This window comes from Gadus macrocephalus, chromosome 21 (genome assembly GCF_031168955.1).
Source record: "Gadus macrocephalus chromosome 21, ASM3116895v1".
Lineage (NCBI taxonomy): Eukaryota > Metazoa > Chordata > Actinopteri > Gadiformes > Gadidae > Gadus > Gadus macrocephalus.
Window position 1 is genome coordinate 10160656 of NC_082402.1, and position 15000 is coordinate 10175655.

The following is a 15000-nucleotide window of genomic DNA, read 5'->3' on the forward strand; positions in this document are numbered from 1 at the left end:
TCCTAAAGGAGCTTGACCTGCATCCCAAACACGCAAACTGTTTTCGTGGGCTTCAGAAGTCTGAATCAATGACTGAATAAATTGTCCTTCTTGCAATTGATTAGCTGACAATGAAGTGTATTACCAATGTATTAATTAAGTACTGATTTAGTTATTGTAGAGAGAAGGTTAATAATAAACAGGACATAGTGAGAGAGAATGAGAATGTGCCTTTAGGTGAGGAGTTGGTGTGGTTCCCAGATCATGATAAAAAGACTGATAAATCCAGATGAATTAGCGGAAGATGTTTTCCATTACTAATCAGCTGTCTTATCTTCAAAGCCATGGACAACAGGATCTAAAATTCGTAAAGAGCCATAACTCCAAACCTACGGCTAATAAACTCAGCCTCGGAAAGGCTGGATTGTAGGGCCGAAGCTCCACAACTGCCTAATGTGAGTGCCCTGCCTTGGCCTAGTGAGTGTCCGGTTATTGTTCTAACGCTTGGCCTTGTAGCCAGCAGGATGAATAACCCAGCCCATGGAATCAGCTTGAAGGAATGGGTTTCTTTTTTTTATGCACACCTTGATATCCCTAAATAACAACAACCATAATTAGTCAATCACGGATTATGTTGTCCATCACTACACACCTTGGCAGCGTCAGGAGGAGTAAGGTTTTCGACAGAAATTGAGGACTTTTGGACAGCTGAAATAACATTTTTAGATCATCCTACATTCTTTTTTTTGCCACAGTAAACTATGCATGTCTTGGACTGTGTCTGAATCACCCCACCCCCCCCCCCCACTGCTCCAGTGCAAATTTCTCTCTGAAAAAGCGTAAGTATGCAGAATAATAAACAAAACTAAACAAATATTACTTTTTACCCGCCATACATTCGAGAGTCTGAGAAACACAAACATTTCCTCCAGACAGTGAACCACCAAGGGCTGTCCTTCAACAACATTTGAAAACCTACATCTCCCCGTTACTAGCCATAATCAATGGGATAATGCCCCACGAACAAATACCTATATTCATCGCTAAGTCTCCTCTATATTATCTGTTGGTTCGCTCTGTCTTCCAACGTATCGGCCGCCATCTTCCCGTCCCACAGTCTCCCTCTGGCAAGGTGTCAATGCCGTGTGCCTGGGGCCAGAGATAAGCACCTGCTGAAGATGCCCAAAGGTGCTGAGGTTTGACCCTTCCACCGTCTCCCCTCCACCGCCCACCCACCGGCCCCTTTCTTTCCTCCTCCATTACCCCGGGAGCCCTGCAGCTTTAAGGGGGGGCCTCTCTGGAGATAGGGGGGGCTCCTTTTAAGCCGGCGCCGTCCCGAGTCTGTGGGTCACAGTTCAAAATCAACACGCAATGTTTAGTGCAGAAGCATCAGCTGATGATGGCGTGGCCGCACTGCAGTATGGACAGATATTTAGTCATTGGAAACTCGCGGGTAGAGATTTCTTAAAATTGGACTATATAGTTGCAGTAGAAAAAAACATTCATGTAACCTTTATGTCTGAACGACAACTTTTCAGAAGAAGAAAATGCGCACATCCATGAGTCTATCCGTCCAGGGGATTTTCTCCATGAATCATTTAATTCTGGTCCACTTTTACCCCCCCCCCCCCCCCCCCCCCTCCTTTGAAAATCTCAAAGACAGTAGCTGTCTGCCTTTAGTTCTATAACTACAACGCTGTAGCTACAACTCCATCCACTCAAGGCTGCTAATGGGAAAATCTTGATTTGCTTTGAACTATTTACATCTTACAGTGATTTTAAAAACCCTCAGGCATGGTTTGGTCCAACACTTTCCTGGTGTCTATGAGGTCAATATGTGTCATGTCTTAAATATCCAAGTCATTGTTGGCAGCTGTTGTGGCCTATTCTGTGGACCAAGCTGAATGCTGGAGCTCAATGCCTTGCCGTATGTGCTCTTCAGGAACAAGGCCTTCAATGATAACATGCATTGAATGAATGATGATTTACTCAGCTATGCTATCGTTACTTGTCAATTGGCCCAAGGTTTTAACACCATTGCCACATCGTACAGGTTTCGTGATAGATCCAATGCAGGATGTGATGTTTATATGTATACTTATTTTTATGATCATTAATGTTTGGATGAAATATGGGAATATCCAAAACAAACAAAAAAGGCTTTCCAGTCCAAGAGAGATTATATATATATGTATATAATTAATACATCTGGTCCGATCAATGCTAAAAGGATATTTTAAGGTCGTGGGTCCAATATCACTCCTCCTTAACCTGACCTTGTGTCCAATCTGAATTCACTATTTGGTTTAATTTGACCGTTGACCTCTGAAATGTTTTTCTAGTTGTCATTTAACCTCATACCAAGGGCTTTTGTAAATCAATAGTATGATCAATAGATAAAATATAGGGTTCTGGGATGTGTCATGTGCATGTCAAAGGTAGATGGATGAAGGTAAGAAATAATCAAGATATTAACATAAATAAAACATTTGTGTCTTATAGCCCATTAACCTTTGGCAATATTGATCGGCCAATCACCTTTGCCTCGCTAGCATTACAGTTGGATTTGTCATTGGGCCTGTGAGTTAATTCAATGTATTCTGGGATGGAAGTCCCAGAACAGAATATCTCATTGAGAGGGCCGTGATTTAGCATCTCGTAGTTAGGAGTGAAAGGATTAGTTTGGATGGCTGGTGGTTAAAAATGGAACCTATCATAGCAATAACGTTAACATTCCTTTCATTGCATGAAGAGGGGTGCTTTCAGAAAAGGGCATTTTTTTATTATGTAGCTAATGATTAAGATTTGAGTAAATATATTGCTCGCCATAACACTGTGCAGACGTGGCTCTCTGCATATTTACAAATGGAAAGCAAGGTGAGATCAGACCACTAAATGAGATGATAAAGTGACAAGTAATGAGAGGAGAACTTGAAATACAGGTCTTGACATAACAAATAACTAACAGTAATTATATCTTCCATGGGATGGCAAGTGACTACTCTGTAAAATAAAACACACATAGCTACATTTCAAACAAAGTCTGTAGAACCTGAAGAATAGAACCTGACCGAAGGTTGTTAACAAAAAACTGTTAATATAAGATAGATAATGAGGTAGGTAGTTGATGGGTAATGAGAATAATTATTTCAAGAAAAGCATGAGGCTGACCTTTCCATGCATCTACTGATATCAACAGAATTAATCTAAAGGACTATCAAAAAATGAGTACTTTTATTTTGTCTCCTTGACCCGTGAAGCACCAAGATGGCGGCAACATCGGAAGAAGCAGTTTCTACAAAATGGCACCAGACAGAAAGTGCAGCGTTTCGTGTGCCTGCATGTCACACATGCATTCAAGCAGGTGTGAACCCTATGTGAGGCGTAAAGGACGTTGGAGTCAGCACGGGGCGAGGCAGAGAGATACAGCAATGCGATAGAGACAGAGAGAGATGAGAGGGTGAAGATGATAAGGGGAGTTAGAGGCAGAGGTGAGAAGGTTGAAGATGGACAGGCAGGGGGTCGGGGGAGGGAGGGGGAGGAGAGGTGAAGAGGAGGAGAGATAACGAGCAACATGTCGAAAGAACACTGGCACAGTATGCAGTCAGCCCCACACACACACACACACACACACACACACAGCCACACACACACACACACACACACACACACACACACACACACACACACAGCCACACACACACACACACACACACACACACACACACACACACACACACACACACACACAGCCACACACACACACACACACACACACACACACACAGCCACACACACAGCCACACACACACACACACACACACACACAGCCACACACACACACACAGCCACACACACACACACAGCCACACACACACACACAGCCACACACAGCCACACACACACACACACACACACACACACACACACACACACGCACACAACCACACACCTACACACATATACACAGACACACACCCACACACACACGCACAGACAAGCACATAACCACACACCCACACCCCTACCACACACACACACACACACACACACACACACACACACACACACACACACACACACACACACACACACACACACACACACACACACACACACACACACACACACGCAGACACGCACACAGGCACACACACACACACATACACATAGACACAGGCACACACTCACATACACAGAAACACATGGAGATCACAGAACGCTTGCAGAGCGGAACATATGCAGCCAGGCTTCTGGGGTTTGGAGGTGACAGGTGTACTGTATGAATGTTTATCCCGGCCGGCGTACAGAGAGTACAGAGAGAAGTGGAACAGCATGGAAATGAGGGACAAAAAGGGGCGGAGAGGGAGGCTGGGGGCAAAGGAAGATCAAACAGCTGAGGACAGGTCAAAATGTAGGGCAGCAGGCTCCTAACGGAGTCACCGTGGTCCACAGGCTGACCCGTGAGGGATAACCCGGCCACAGCCCTAACATCAAAACAAGAGTGCTTTGATACTTGGCATTTTCTTGTTTGGTTCTTTCTGATAAGCGTTATACGTTAGTTTGAAGCAAACAGAGGGCTATGTAGATCTCCACAACTGTTTGACCATACTTTGTCTATATATATCTGTGTATATCTGTAAGTGTGCTTGGGTGATATTTATGCAGTGGGAGATTGTTTCTATGGAATCCAAGTTATGTATATTGACCGGCTGTTTTCTCTCTTTTACACACACGCACGCATGCCGACACACACACTCACACACACACACACATACACATACACACACACACACACACACACACAAACACACGCACACAAACACACACTTACATGCACACACAGACACGCACCCACCCACCCCCCCCCCACACACACACACAAACAAACACACAAACACACACACTCACAAACACACACAAACTAAATGTGTTTATGCCACCAGGGATGGAGGTATTGTGAATGATCAAAGCCTGTCAACTTTGCCTTTCTGTTTGGATTCTGCATGTCGTTCAAAAGGGTTTCCTCCGGCTTCACAGATTTTCTATATATATATATATGTGTGTAAAGAAAGTAAAAAGAGGTAGTTCGAAAGAGAAACACTTGAGACAGTGTTTTCCTTTTGTGAATGATTGAAGGAAAGACAGCGAATGATACTCACCCAACAGTGGTGCCAGCAAATGGGGACAAATTGAGTGAGCAGGAGGAAAATTATCTAATTGCCATAAATATGAAAAATGGCATAACATGGCTAATTGAAATGCAGCATACAATTGAGACAGAGCATCCATGTCACACGGCTGTCGGTCTATCCGTCCGTGCGTGTGTGTCGGCGTGCGCGTGCCTCTGTGTAAGTGAGTGTTTATGGAGACATAAAATTGCCTCCGAGTGCAAATGAAAACAATTACAGCAAAGTCACACTCCCTCGCCTCACCTCTGACAGGGCGGCAATCAAATAACACATTGCATCAATCAAGGCGGCTAGATTAGGTCTATTTAAGGCGTCCCATAGTCAGCCCTGGGAACACAGCATCTGGAAACAAGTCACACGCACCACACCTTTCTTTATGTCTCCCCTTCCCTTCAGCCCAAACCCACCCTGGGTAGAAAGGATTGATGCATTTTGTTTTGAGGTAAAACTAAAAATAAAGTTCACATTTGGTGAACTTCGATCGGCAGAAGCGTACGACACAAACCGGCTTTGCGTTACGTGCCGCTCGGGTGAAAGTACACAACTCTACTCGCGTCCCACCATTGCATGTGGTTTGAATTAGGAAATTAAATTAGATCTTTGTCGCGAGAAACAGAAAACAGATGTTATTTTGACTTCAGCGGACGCCAAAAATCAATTATTTCAACATCCAAACGTAATAGCGGTGGCTTTCTGTCCCTGATAACATTGATTTGGCGCCGTCAACGCTCCTGTTACCAGCCCATGGGAGTTGAGTCGGTTCGCAAATAACCATTACCAGCGACATACCCGGTCTTTTAAATAAATTGTGTTCATTGGCAGTGTATGCTTGGGTAGAGTTCAGCCTCACTAACAGCCGTTTAAGTTGAAACGGTGTGGAAAAACACACGGTGAGCCTATATGAGATAATGGGAACGTTGGGAAGCTCGGCTGAAAGACAATTACATTTTGCCATTCGTCTCCAATGTCCTTTGTTTTCCCCCAAGCTATCTATTTACAAGTTTAAAAAGCTGTTGGCTCGCTTCCACAGCGATAAAAGTCATCTGTTCGCAAAAATATGACAACAATTTTAAGAAATCCTACCCCCCCCCCCCCTCATAATGTCACACAACGACCATGCTAGCGTGCTTGGTCACTGTTGAATGAATCAAATCCCAATGACAGTAATCTCAATGCCATCCATTCTGTGTAATGCTAACTATCAGTTTCCCCTCACCGAAGCAAGATGCACTGGTTACACAGCATTATAACGCACATTTTCTTTTAAGCTTCCTATTTTTCCCATCTAAAATAGAGAACAGTTAAGTCCCAAACCAGCAAGGGAACTTTGACCTTGCTCTTACGAGCAAAACAGGATCCCTTCGAAATGGTACGTATCACTCAGCACGACAGCTAAAACAAAATCAAATCAGAGACATGACAAACCCGAGGGGAACGTCACCGGGACTCAGGCACATCCTATGTGGGACGGCCCGTAACATCTCCTCCTGCACGCTGTTTATATGTACTGTATCTACACAGCATGTAGACACATTTTACCACGCCTTCTTGCCACACCCCTGAACCAACCTTTATTCCTTTTGCCTTTTTGCATATCTATTACGCAATCAAACAAATGCACCTTTAGATTGAATTGCGAATACCGACAAAACCATGGAGGCAGACTCGATGGCCCGCGTGTATGGGCCCCGGGGAGATAGACGCTAGACTAGGCGGCGGGCTGCATTATGAACACAGATAAAAGAAGACGCTGCGGCGCGTAATGCAAACCCTATTTCACCGAGTCGTTACCTTGGTGCGTCCCTCGATCACCGTCAGGGGCACGCTGGTGGAGGGCCACTTGCTGCCGGGGGGTAAAGGCTTGTCGCAGTTCCACAACAGCACGATCTGGAGACAGGGGGAGGGGAGGAGGGGGAGACACGGGCCGCCAGGGAGTCAGCTCACAGGGGAACAGCGAAGGTATGGAATGAACGGGCGTCGGCTCAGCGTCGCACAGCTGCTGCTGTAGGGTCCTCTGGAGAGTCCCAGCATTCTCGGCCACGCAGGAATTGGGGACAGGGTAATGGGTTTCGATTCAAAACTGTGAGTAACTGATGATTTCATTATTCCCGCTGCAATCATTGCTACGTTGAGGACCGGCTGACTGACTGTCACATTTCCATTTCTGTCAGTTGGCGCTATTAATAGAATAATAAAAGTTTGGGAAATATGTCTGTTTGTCTTTTTGGGGTTTGTGTTTTTGTCCAAAGGTTTACCCCCATATGCATATTCATTCAAAATGTTACTGGAATGAACTGTTTTCCTGGATTGTTAAAGCAGCCAATGGCATCGCACTCTGATCCCCCGGTGTGTGATAGATGTATCCACTCCATCGGCCATTAATAGCGGCTGGGGGGGGGGGGGGGGTTCAGTGGTTAGCCCTGCTGCTGCCCAGCGAGAATGTCCTGGGGTGAGGCCAACCACTGGCACAGGGGAGGGGAGTTCTGTGGTCTACCCAGGCCTTTATGTGTGTGTCCCTCCACACCAAACATGCAAGATAACGCTCCTCCCCTGACCAACTGGAGAGGCAGCCCACCGCTCCTAACTCCTGTAGGTTAGGAGGGCTTCTATATCAGAGAAGGAGTTTCAGCCATGTGGATTATCATGGTATTTTCTCGCCATCTTAAATGTAACACATATTAGCAACATCAATTAATACATGAAGTACATTTGTTAATCCAGTCCCCAAACACAGAAAGGGAAAAAAAGGAAGTATATCTCCCACTTAAAATAATAATGATACATTAATAATGTGCTGTTTTGATCATTCATGAATTCTATAAACATATTTGGCATCCATCTGGCCAGTCCCAAAACACACAGACACAAAAAATACTACATATGACTGACACTCATGAGAACTCACACAGACACACACAAATAGACACACACACGCTCTCACCTGTGCACAGAAGGTGGACTTGGCCACGGCGACGATGAGCTTCATCAGCGGCGAGGTCTGGCTCTGCAGCTGGCTCTGAGCCAGCACCTGGACCACCGCCGTGAACTGGGCAGAGGGGCTCGTGCCTGAAGAGCACACACACACACGGGCAAACACACACAGACACACACATGCACACACACACACACAAATACAGACAGACAGACAGACAAAAGACACACAAAAACGCACAGGCACTCACACACACACACACACACACACACACACACACACACACACACACACACACACACACACACACACACACACACACACACACACACACACACACACACACACACAAGCACGCAGTGAGTGCCAAGAGTCACCTTTATTGAAGAGAGCAGATCCAAGAGTGCAAGAGTAGGTGTGGTGGGATGAGCGCATATGTGATGCTTGGTGAAGTGGAATTGCTCCTCTCTGCTCTGCAGCCGTAACACACTTCAAACTTACCCCTCCTCGGTCATAGGATGATGATCTCCACCATAATCACATGGGCTCGAGTTCACCATGGCATACCCCACACAGACTGCACAATGCAGAGGCTATGCTCGGGTAAACAAGGCACCATGCCGTATGGCTCTGGCCCATCTATTAAAGCATCCTCGAGCCAAATGCATCCTTAAGCCCTGCATGATTACCTGCTCCATGACGGCCTCTGCATATTCACTGTATGTTGTGCGTGAGACAGAAGCAACTCCAAAAGAAGCCAGATACTAAATAACCATCCGAATGGTTATTCACAAGGGGACCGCAAACAAATCAATGAGAGCCAGAACCTCAACACTTCAGCTGACGAAGACGGCACTTGAGAAATCAATTAGCTTCTGAAGCGGCATGCAGAATGCCTGAAAGAAAATTATCATCTCAGTGTCTATCCCACAGCATGGATACAAGAGGCTTCGGAAAAAGGATTTTCTGTACGAAGTGAATGGGGTAATGACAGGGGATGCATGGAGAGAGTGGACGTTGAGTGGTGCTGACACAGTGCGAGTTCCACAAAAACTACTCCGAAGCCATTTGTTCCCAAAAAAAGGCCTGCTACTAAACTAAAAACACTCAATAAGAACCAATAAAAGTGTGGTAAAACACAGCCATATTCCCTGGAAGATGTCCCCTCTTGTGCATATTGTGCTTTGAGATTAAGCACAACACCGATTTTTTTATTTATTTAGTTATAAGCTGCGGGTCTTCTAACGCTCCCCACAAACAAGCTGTTTATCCCAGAAGATTTAGAGACACAAAAGACGTTTGACAGCAACAATTCAACTTTCTTACTTTCCCTGCGTATTTGCTTCGAGTTTGACTAATGTTAAACGACGGCATTACACGAGCCAAATGTGTAGTTACTCTCCAATGTATTAAACAGTATAGGTAATGTGTCATCAATATAATCAAATTGATGCACATACACAGTTTGGCGAGCAGATCGCTTTGCATCTATTTACGTTAATAGGAAACAGATGTGTTTTTTGCCGGGGTCTCTTGTTTTCATTAAACGTTGCAAAGCGATTTTAACCTGATAGCCTTAATTACTCAGACCTTACCAGCCATGTACTTACAAGAGTTAGCACACCCCCACACACACACGCATTGACACACACACACACACACGCATTGACACACACACACACACACACACACACACACACACACACACTGACACTGACACACACACGCACTGACTCCCCCCCGCTACACACACACACACACACACACACAGACAAGGCCAAAGGAAGCGAGGGGACTGCAGGGGATGGAGGATGTGGGGGGGCACGCAGGCTGCGGGGGCCAGCGGGGAACGGGGAACCTGATGGTTAAGTGGAGGCGGGCCGCCCTTTAGCACAGAGCCATGCATCAAGCTGACACATGAGCGGGACTCAAGCGCGTCTCTGGTGGGGCCAGGGGCTATTTATGGAGCGGTAAGGACGTGACCTCCTGGTGGGCAGAGATACCACTAGGTCCAGCTCCTACGTCCTCCTCCTCCTCCTCCTCCTCCTCCTCCTCCTCCTCCCTTCCATATCCACATTAAAATGGCCACCGGACGTGGAAGGATGTTTTTGGTTTTCTCAATGGTTCTCTTTAGTGACGGGTCGCAGCTAAATATGTGTAAGTCACCAGAGAGAATGTGTATAATTAATTACACTCATCGACGGCTTACTGAATTCAAAACTTCAGGGTTTTGGCGTGCCTTATTTAAATGAAAAAGGATTGCGGTGGCACTGAATTATGCATTTTTTGGGTGAGGGCTGCAATATCACCGCGAAATATTGTTATGTTTTATGTTACTGCAATTTGTGTTGGTGTAAATGTTTGTACAGAAATTGTGATGTACTCTATCATCTTCCTCATGGCACGAAGGAAAACTTAACGCACAATAAACAATAGGCAAAACAAACCACAGCATTTAAGAAAATGATGAATGAGGACGATCAGTTCATGACACAACATCGCCATAGCATTTGTGTTAAGCGACACGGATGGCCCCAGGGGTTTGGCACAGGGGTCAACACAGATGTAGCTCATAACATTGATCACTTCATAACGACTTAACTACCCTTCTCCCTTAACCTGTGTGTGTGTGTGTGTGTGTGTGTGTGTGTGTGTGTGTGTGTGTGTGTGTGTGTGTGTGTGTGTGTGTGTGTGTGTGTGTGTGTGTGTGTGTATGTGCTAACCACACCAGTGAGAGACAACAGCGGTGAAGTACTCAGTCCTTAATTAACCAGTCCCATTAGTGATGTTAGGAGCACACCTGTGTTTAGCCCTGCCACCACCACACACACACCCCCACCCCTCCCCCACTCCTCTCTTGCTATTATCCGTTGCAAGCAATGGGCTGCCTTAACTCACACACACACACACACACACACACACACACACACACACACACACACACACACACACACACACACACACACACACACACACACACACACACACACACACACACACACACACAAGGGCAGAGGAAATGGCTTGTTTCTGCTCCGCCCGTTGCCCTGGAGACAGTGTCAGGGCGTCGTTAGCCTTCACACCTAATTGGTCGCCAGGCTGAGTGAAGAAATACCAGACATTGACACCGTCGACCTCTTTGGACAGAGTCGCAGACACCGAGGAGACAGAGCAAGGAAACGGATCGTTTTCTCTGTCCCTCTCTCTCTCTCTCTCTCTCTCTCTCTCTCTCTCTCTCTCTCTCTCTCTATCACACTCTCCCTCCCTCTCCCTCTCTCTCTCTCTCTCTCTCTCTCTCTCTCTATCACACTCTCCCTCCCTCTCCCTCCCTCTCCCTCTCTCTCTCTCTATGGGAGAGCGACAGTGCAGGGTCCGTTATTTCATGCCAAATCAAGTCAAATATGGAATGAAATCCATGCCTCCACTGTAGAGGGAATGAGGAAGATTGTGCAGCGAGACAGGGAGCCGTGACCCTTTCATCATTCCATCTGCTCCCTAATTCGACCCGAAAACTGATGCCAATATTCCTTCACCCAAGAAAAATGAATAAATATTTACATTGTGATGAGGATACTTCGTACAAAATTATGGGCATATCCATTATCAAAGTACTCTTTTTCTCTTCTCTTTCTCTCTTTAGCTCTCTTGCTCACACTTTCTCTCTCTCTCTCTCTCTCATCTGTCGGTCTCTCTTTTTCTTAAGAGGAAAATCCAATTATGTACACCCTCCTCCTGTGCTGGCTTGTCTTCATAGATCCTGTGCCGCTTTAAAAAGCAGTTGAAAGACAGTGTGAAGTTACCAGCCTGAGAGCGAGATACTCGAGTGCTGTGTGTGTGTGTGTGTGTGTGTGTGTGTGTGTGTGTGTGTGTGTGTGTGTGTGTGTGTGTGTGTGTGTGTGTGTGTGTGTTTGTGTGTGTGTGTCTGCGTGTGTGTGCCCATAGCAGTCCCCCCAGGCCCTTTATTGATTTTACCAGAGTCACTGTGTTTGCATCAGATAGCTTCAGATCCTCCTCAAACGAACGAGACACAGACACAGACACACACACACACACACACACACACACACACACACACACACACACACACACACACACACACACACAATGACTCCTATTACATACATTTTACATCACTCCCTTGTCTGGGCTGTAGTGTTTTATAGGACAAGCCGTTGACATACGGCTTCCAACATAACATAACACTTTGGCTTTTCTCTTTTTGTCTATGAACGCAAAGTTGGTCCACAGCACGCGCACGCACGCACACACAGATGCAGGGACCAAACACCTGCACGTATGCACGCATACCTCCAAATAAAGTTCAACCCGAAGATTGCATTTTCCCTCCCTGACTTCCCAGAGCAGTCAAACTTTTTTCCAACTCTCCAAGGGGAAAAGGAGAGGAGGGGGGAGGGGTGAGAAGAAGAAGAAGAAAAAAAAAGAGCAGTCGGGAGTGCTTAGCCATCAAAACGTACAGCGAGTTAGCAGAGTGAGACTGTCATATCGACGGCAATGACAACAACAACTCATTCCCCTCGCTATGGTAGTGGAGATGGCAGGAGCTAAAATGGTGATTTACGGCAGGGGGCATAAACCTTCACCATTCCTGTCCTCTTCTCTCTATCCATCTGCCTCTCTTTAATCCTCCTGCGCCCCCCCCCTCCCCCTCCTCCTCCTCCATCACCACCCCTCCCGTTCACCTCCCCCCCCCCTCCCCTGCCTGGTCCACAATTCCTAAGAGGGCGACAAACATCTATCTGAGTTACAGCCCTCTTCATCCTATTGAGGTGATGGCGCAAGTGCTGGCACGCGTGCGCACACACACACACACACACACACACACACACACACACACACACACACACACACACACACACACACACACACACACACACACACACACACACACACACACACACAGAAATACGCAGACAGGCATGCATGTGGTATAAACACAGCAGTTGCGCGTGAATGCGGTAACACACACACACACGAAAGCAGCGCACGCACATGCACACACACAAACACGCACAGGGACAAATACACACACACGCGCACCTTCTCCAACTGCGCTCTCAACTCTGTTACGGAACTGTGGCGTTTGTCGTGTCAGATTCTGACAGAGTGTCTAGTATGGAAACCCTGCGCTAAATCCTAGAGCAGCTTCCCTTTGACGAAGGGGCCTAGAGGAAGGGGCCCCTTGAGGGCAATTTGGTAAAGCGGACCCTTATTACGGCCCTGTGTTACTTAAAGTCTTTTGGGCTCAGGGGGATCCCAAACCAGCCAGTGTGGTTCATTTAACAGCTGAGGTACTTTCATTACCTTACCTCTAATGTGTTGGTTTTCATCCAAAAAATACAAACAAATTACCACACTTAACATTTTGTTCAAGCAAAAGCCTGTGTTTTTTACGGATAAGAGTATGACTTTTGGTAATTTGAGTGGAACTTTCTTAATAAAAAAACAACGACATAGGACCACGCTGGCCTCCTTTATAGTAAATCAATGAATTGGAATTTCGAGTGGGCCCACAAAAACAATGTGTGGAACCATTCTCTATGGCTACAGTCCATTTCTATCGGCCGATTTAGCTTATTAATAATTACAATATTCATTTTGCGATATAGCTCACTGTCTGCTAATCAGAAGACAGCTCCAATACATTGGGTATGGGTCAAGACAAATTAACTAAAGACTGCTTTTAGAGTAAATAACAGCCCTGCTAGCCCTCTTCATTTTATAGGGCGAATTCTTAATTTATGCCTTTGAAAGACAAATCATAATTTGTGCTTCGTTATAAAAAAAAAAAATTTAAGCAAATGTCGGTCAATTAATCAGTTAATCTTTCAATTATCTCATGAATACCATTTACAAAATGTAATAGTAACTTAATCGCCCATGGCTGACCTTCTAAATCTGAGTGGAGTGAAAGACACAAACTGAAATGTGGACATTTCTATGGCAAAGCGTCTAGTTCTGGAAGGGAAATCTTATTCGGGGAACATTGACTAAACAATTAAACCACTGTATTGTATTCACGCTGAAGGCACGCACCATCTGGTTAAAAAAACAGAGGACATCTTGCTCAAATGCTGCTGAAAAAGGGATCCATCACAGCTTCTGTGTTCAAGTACAATTAATCCTGAACCTCATCAAGGATAATTATTTGATAATTATAATACATCCCCATAAGCACACGTTAACACACATTTCAGTCACAAAGACAAACATGTACACAATAAAAAACACTGAAATACAAAAACATTAAACGTTCCACTTTCATATCTTGATGATGATGCATTATTGTGTATATTTGATGCATTTAACTGAAATTTAGGATCAGTTGTTTTTTGCACTTTTGAACTTCGTAATTGATTGACCTTTTCTGCACCTACACACATTTCTTGTATATGCAAGTTTTCCTCCAATAAAACTGATTTCTTATTAGGGTGAACAATAGTGAGCTGTGCAGGAAGGGAATATCATCAAGTAAACCAAGCCTCACCAAAAATGAGAACCGTACACCGCATGTGTATGTGTGTGCGTACCTGCGCGCGTGCCTGCGTGTGTGTGTATGTGCGTGCGTGAACGTGTGTCTCTCACCCAGCATGGCGTAGTAGAAGGGGAAGCGGGAGGGGTCTGTGAAGAACTGGGGCAGAGCGTACAGCCCGCCGGGGAGGGCGTTCCACAGCAGGCCGCTCCGGGACACGTGGGCCTGGACACGGTCCTGGATGATCTGCGTCCCGGGATGGACAGGGGGATGCACGGAGGAGGTGGGAGGCAGGAGGGGGACAGAGAGGGGGGGGGGGGGGGTGTTGAGAATAACAAGCAGGGAGAGGATGGAGAGGGAACACATGGATGGAGGAGAGGGAGAAGGGAGGGATGAAGGATAAAAAA

The 15000-nt window shown here is 45.8% G+C and overlaps 1 protein-coding gene across 1 annotated transcript in view; it reads right to left on the reverse strand.

Annotated features, from left to right (window-relative positions):
• LOC132449540 (exostosin-1) overlaps positions 1-15000 on the reverse strand; it is a 172192-nt gene that overhangs the window by 19753 nt on the left and 137439 nt on the right. Inside the window, exons 6-8 of the mRNA XM_060041226.1 lie at positions 14707-14839; positions 8113-8237; positions 6963-7058 (exon numbers count right to left, since the gene is read on the reverse strand). Coding sequence (XP_059897209.1) covers positions 6963-7058; positions 8113-8237; positions 14707-14839 — 354 coding nt within the window. The remainder of the gene's footprint in view (positions 1-6962; positions 7059-8112; positions 8238-14706; positions 14840-15000) is intronic.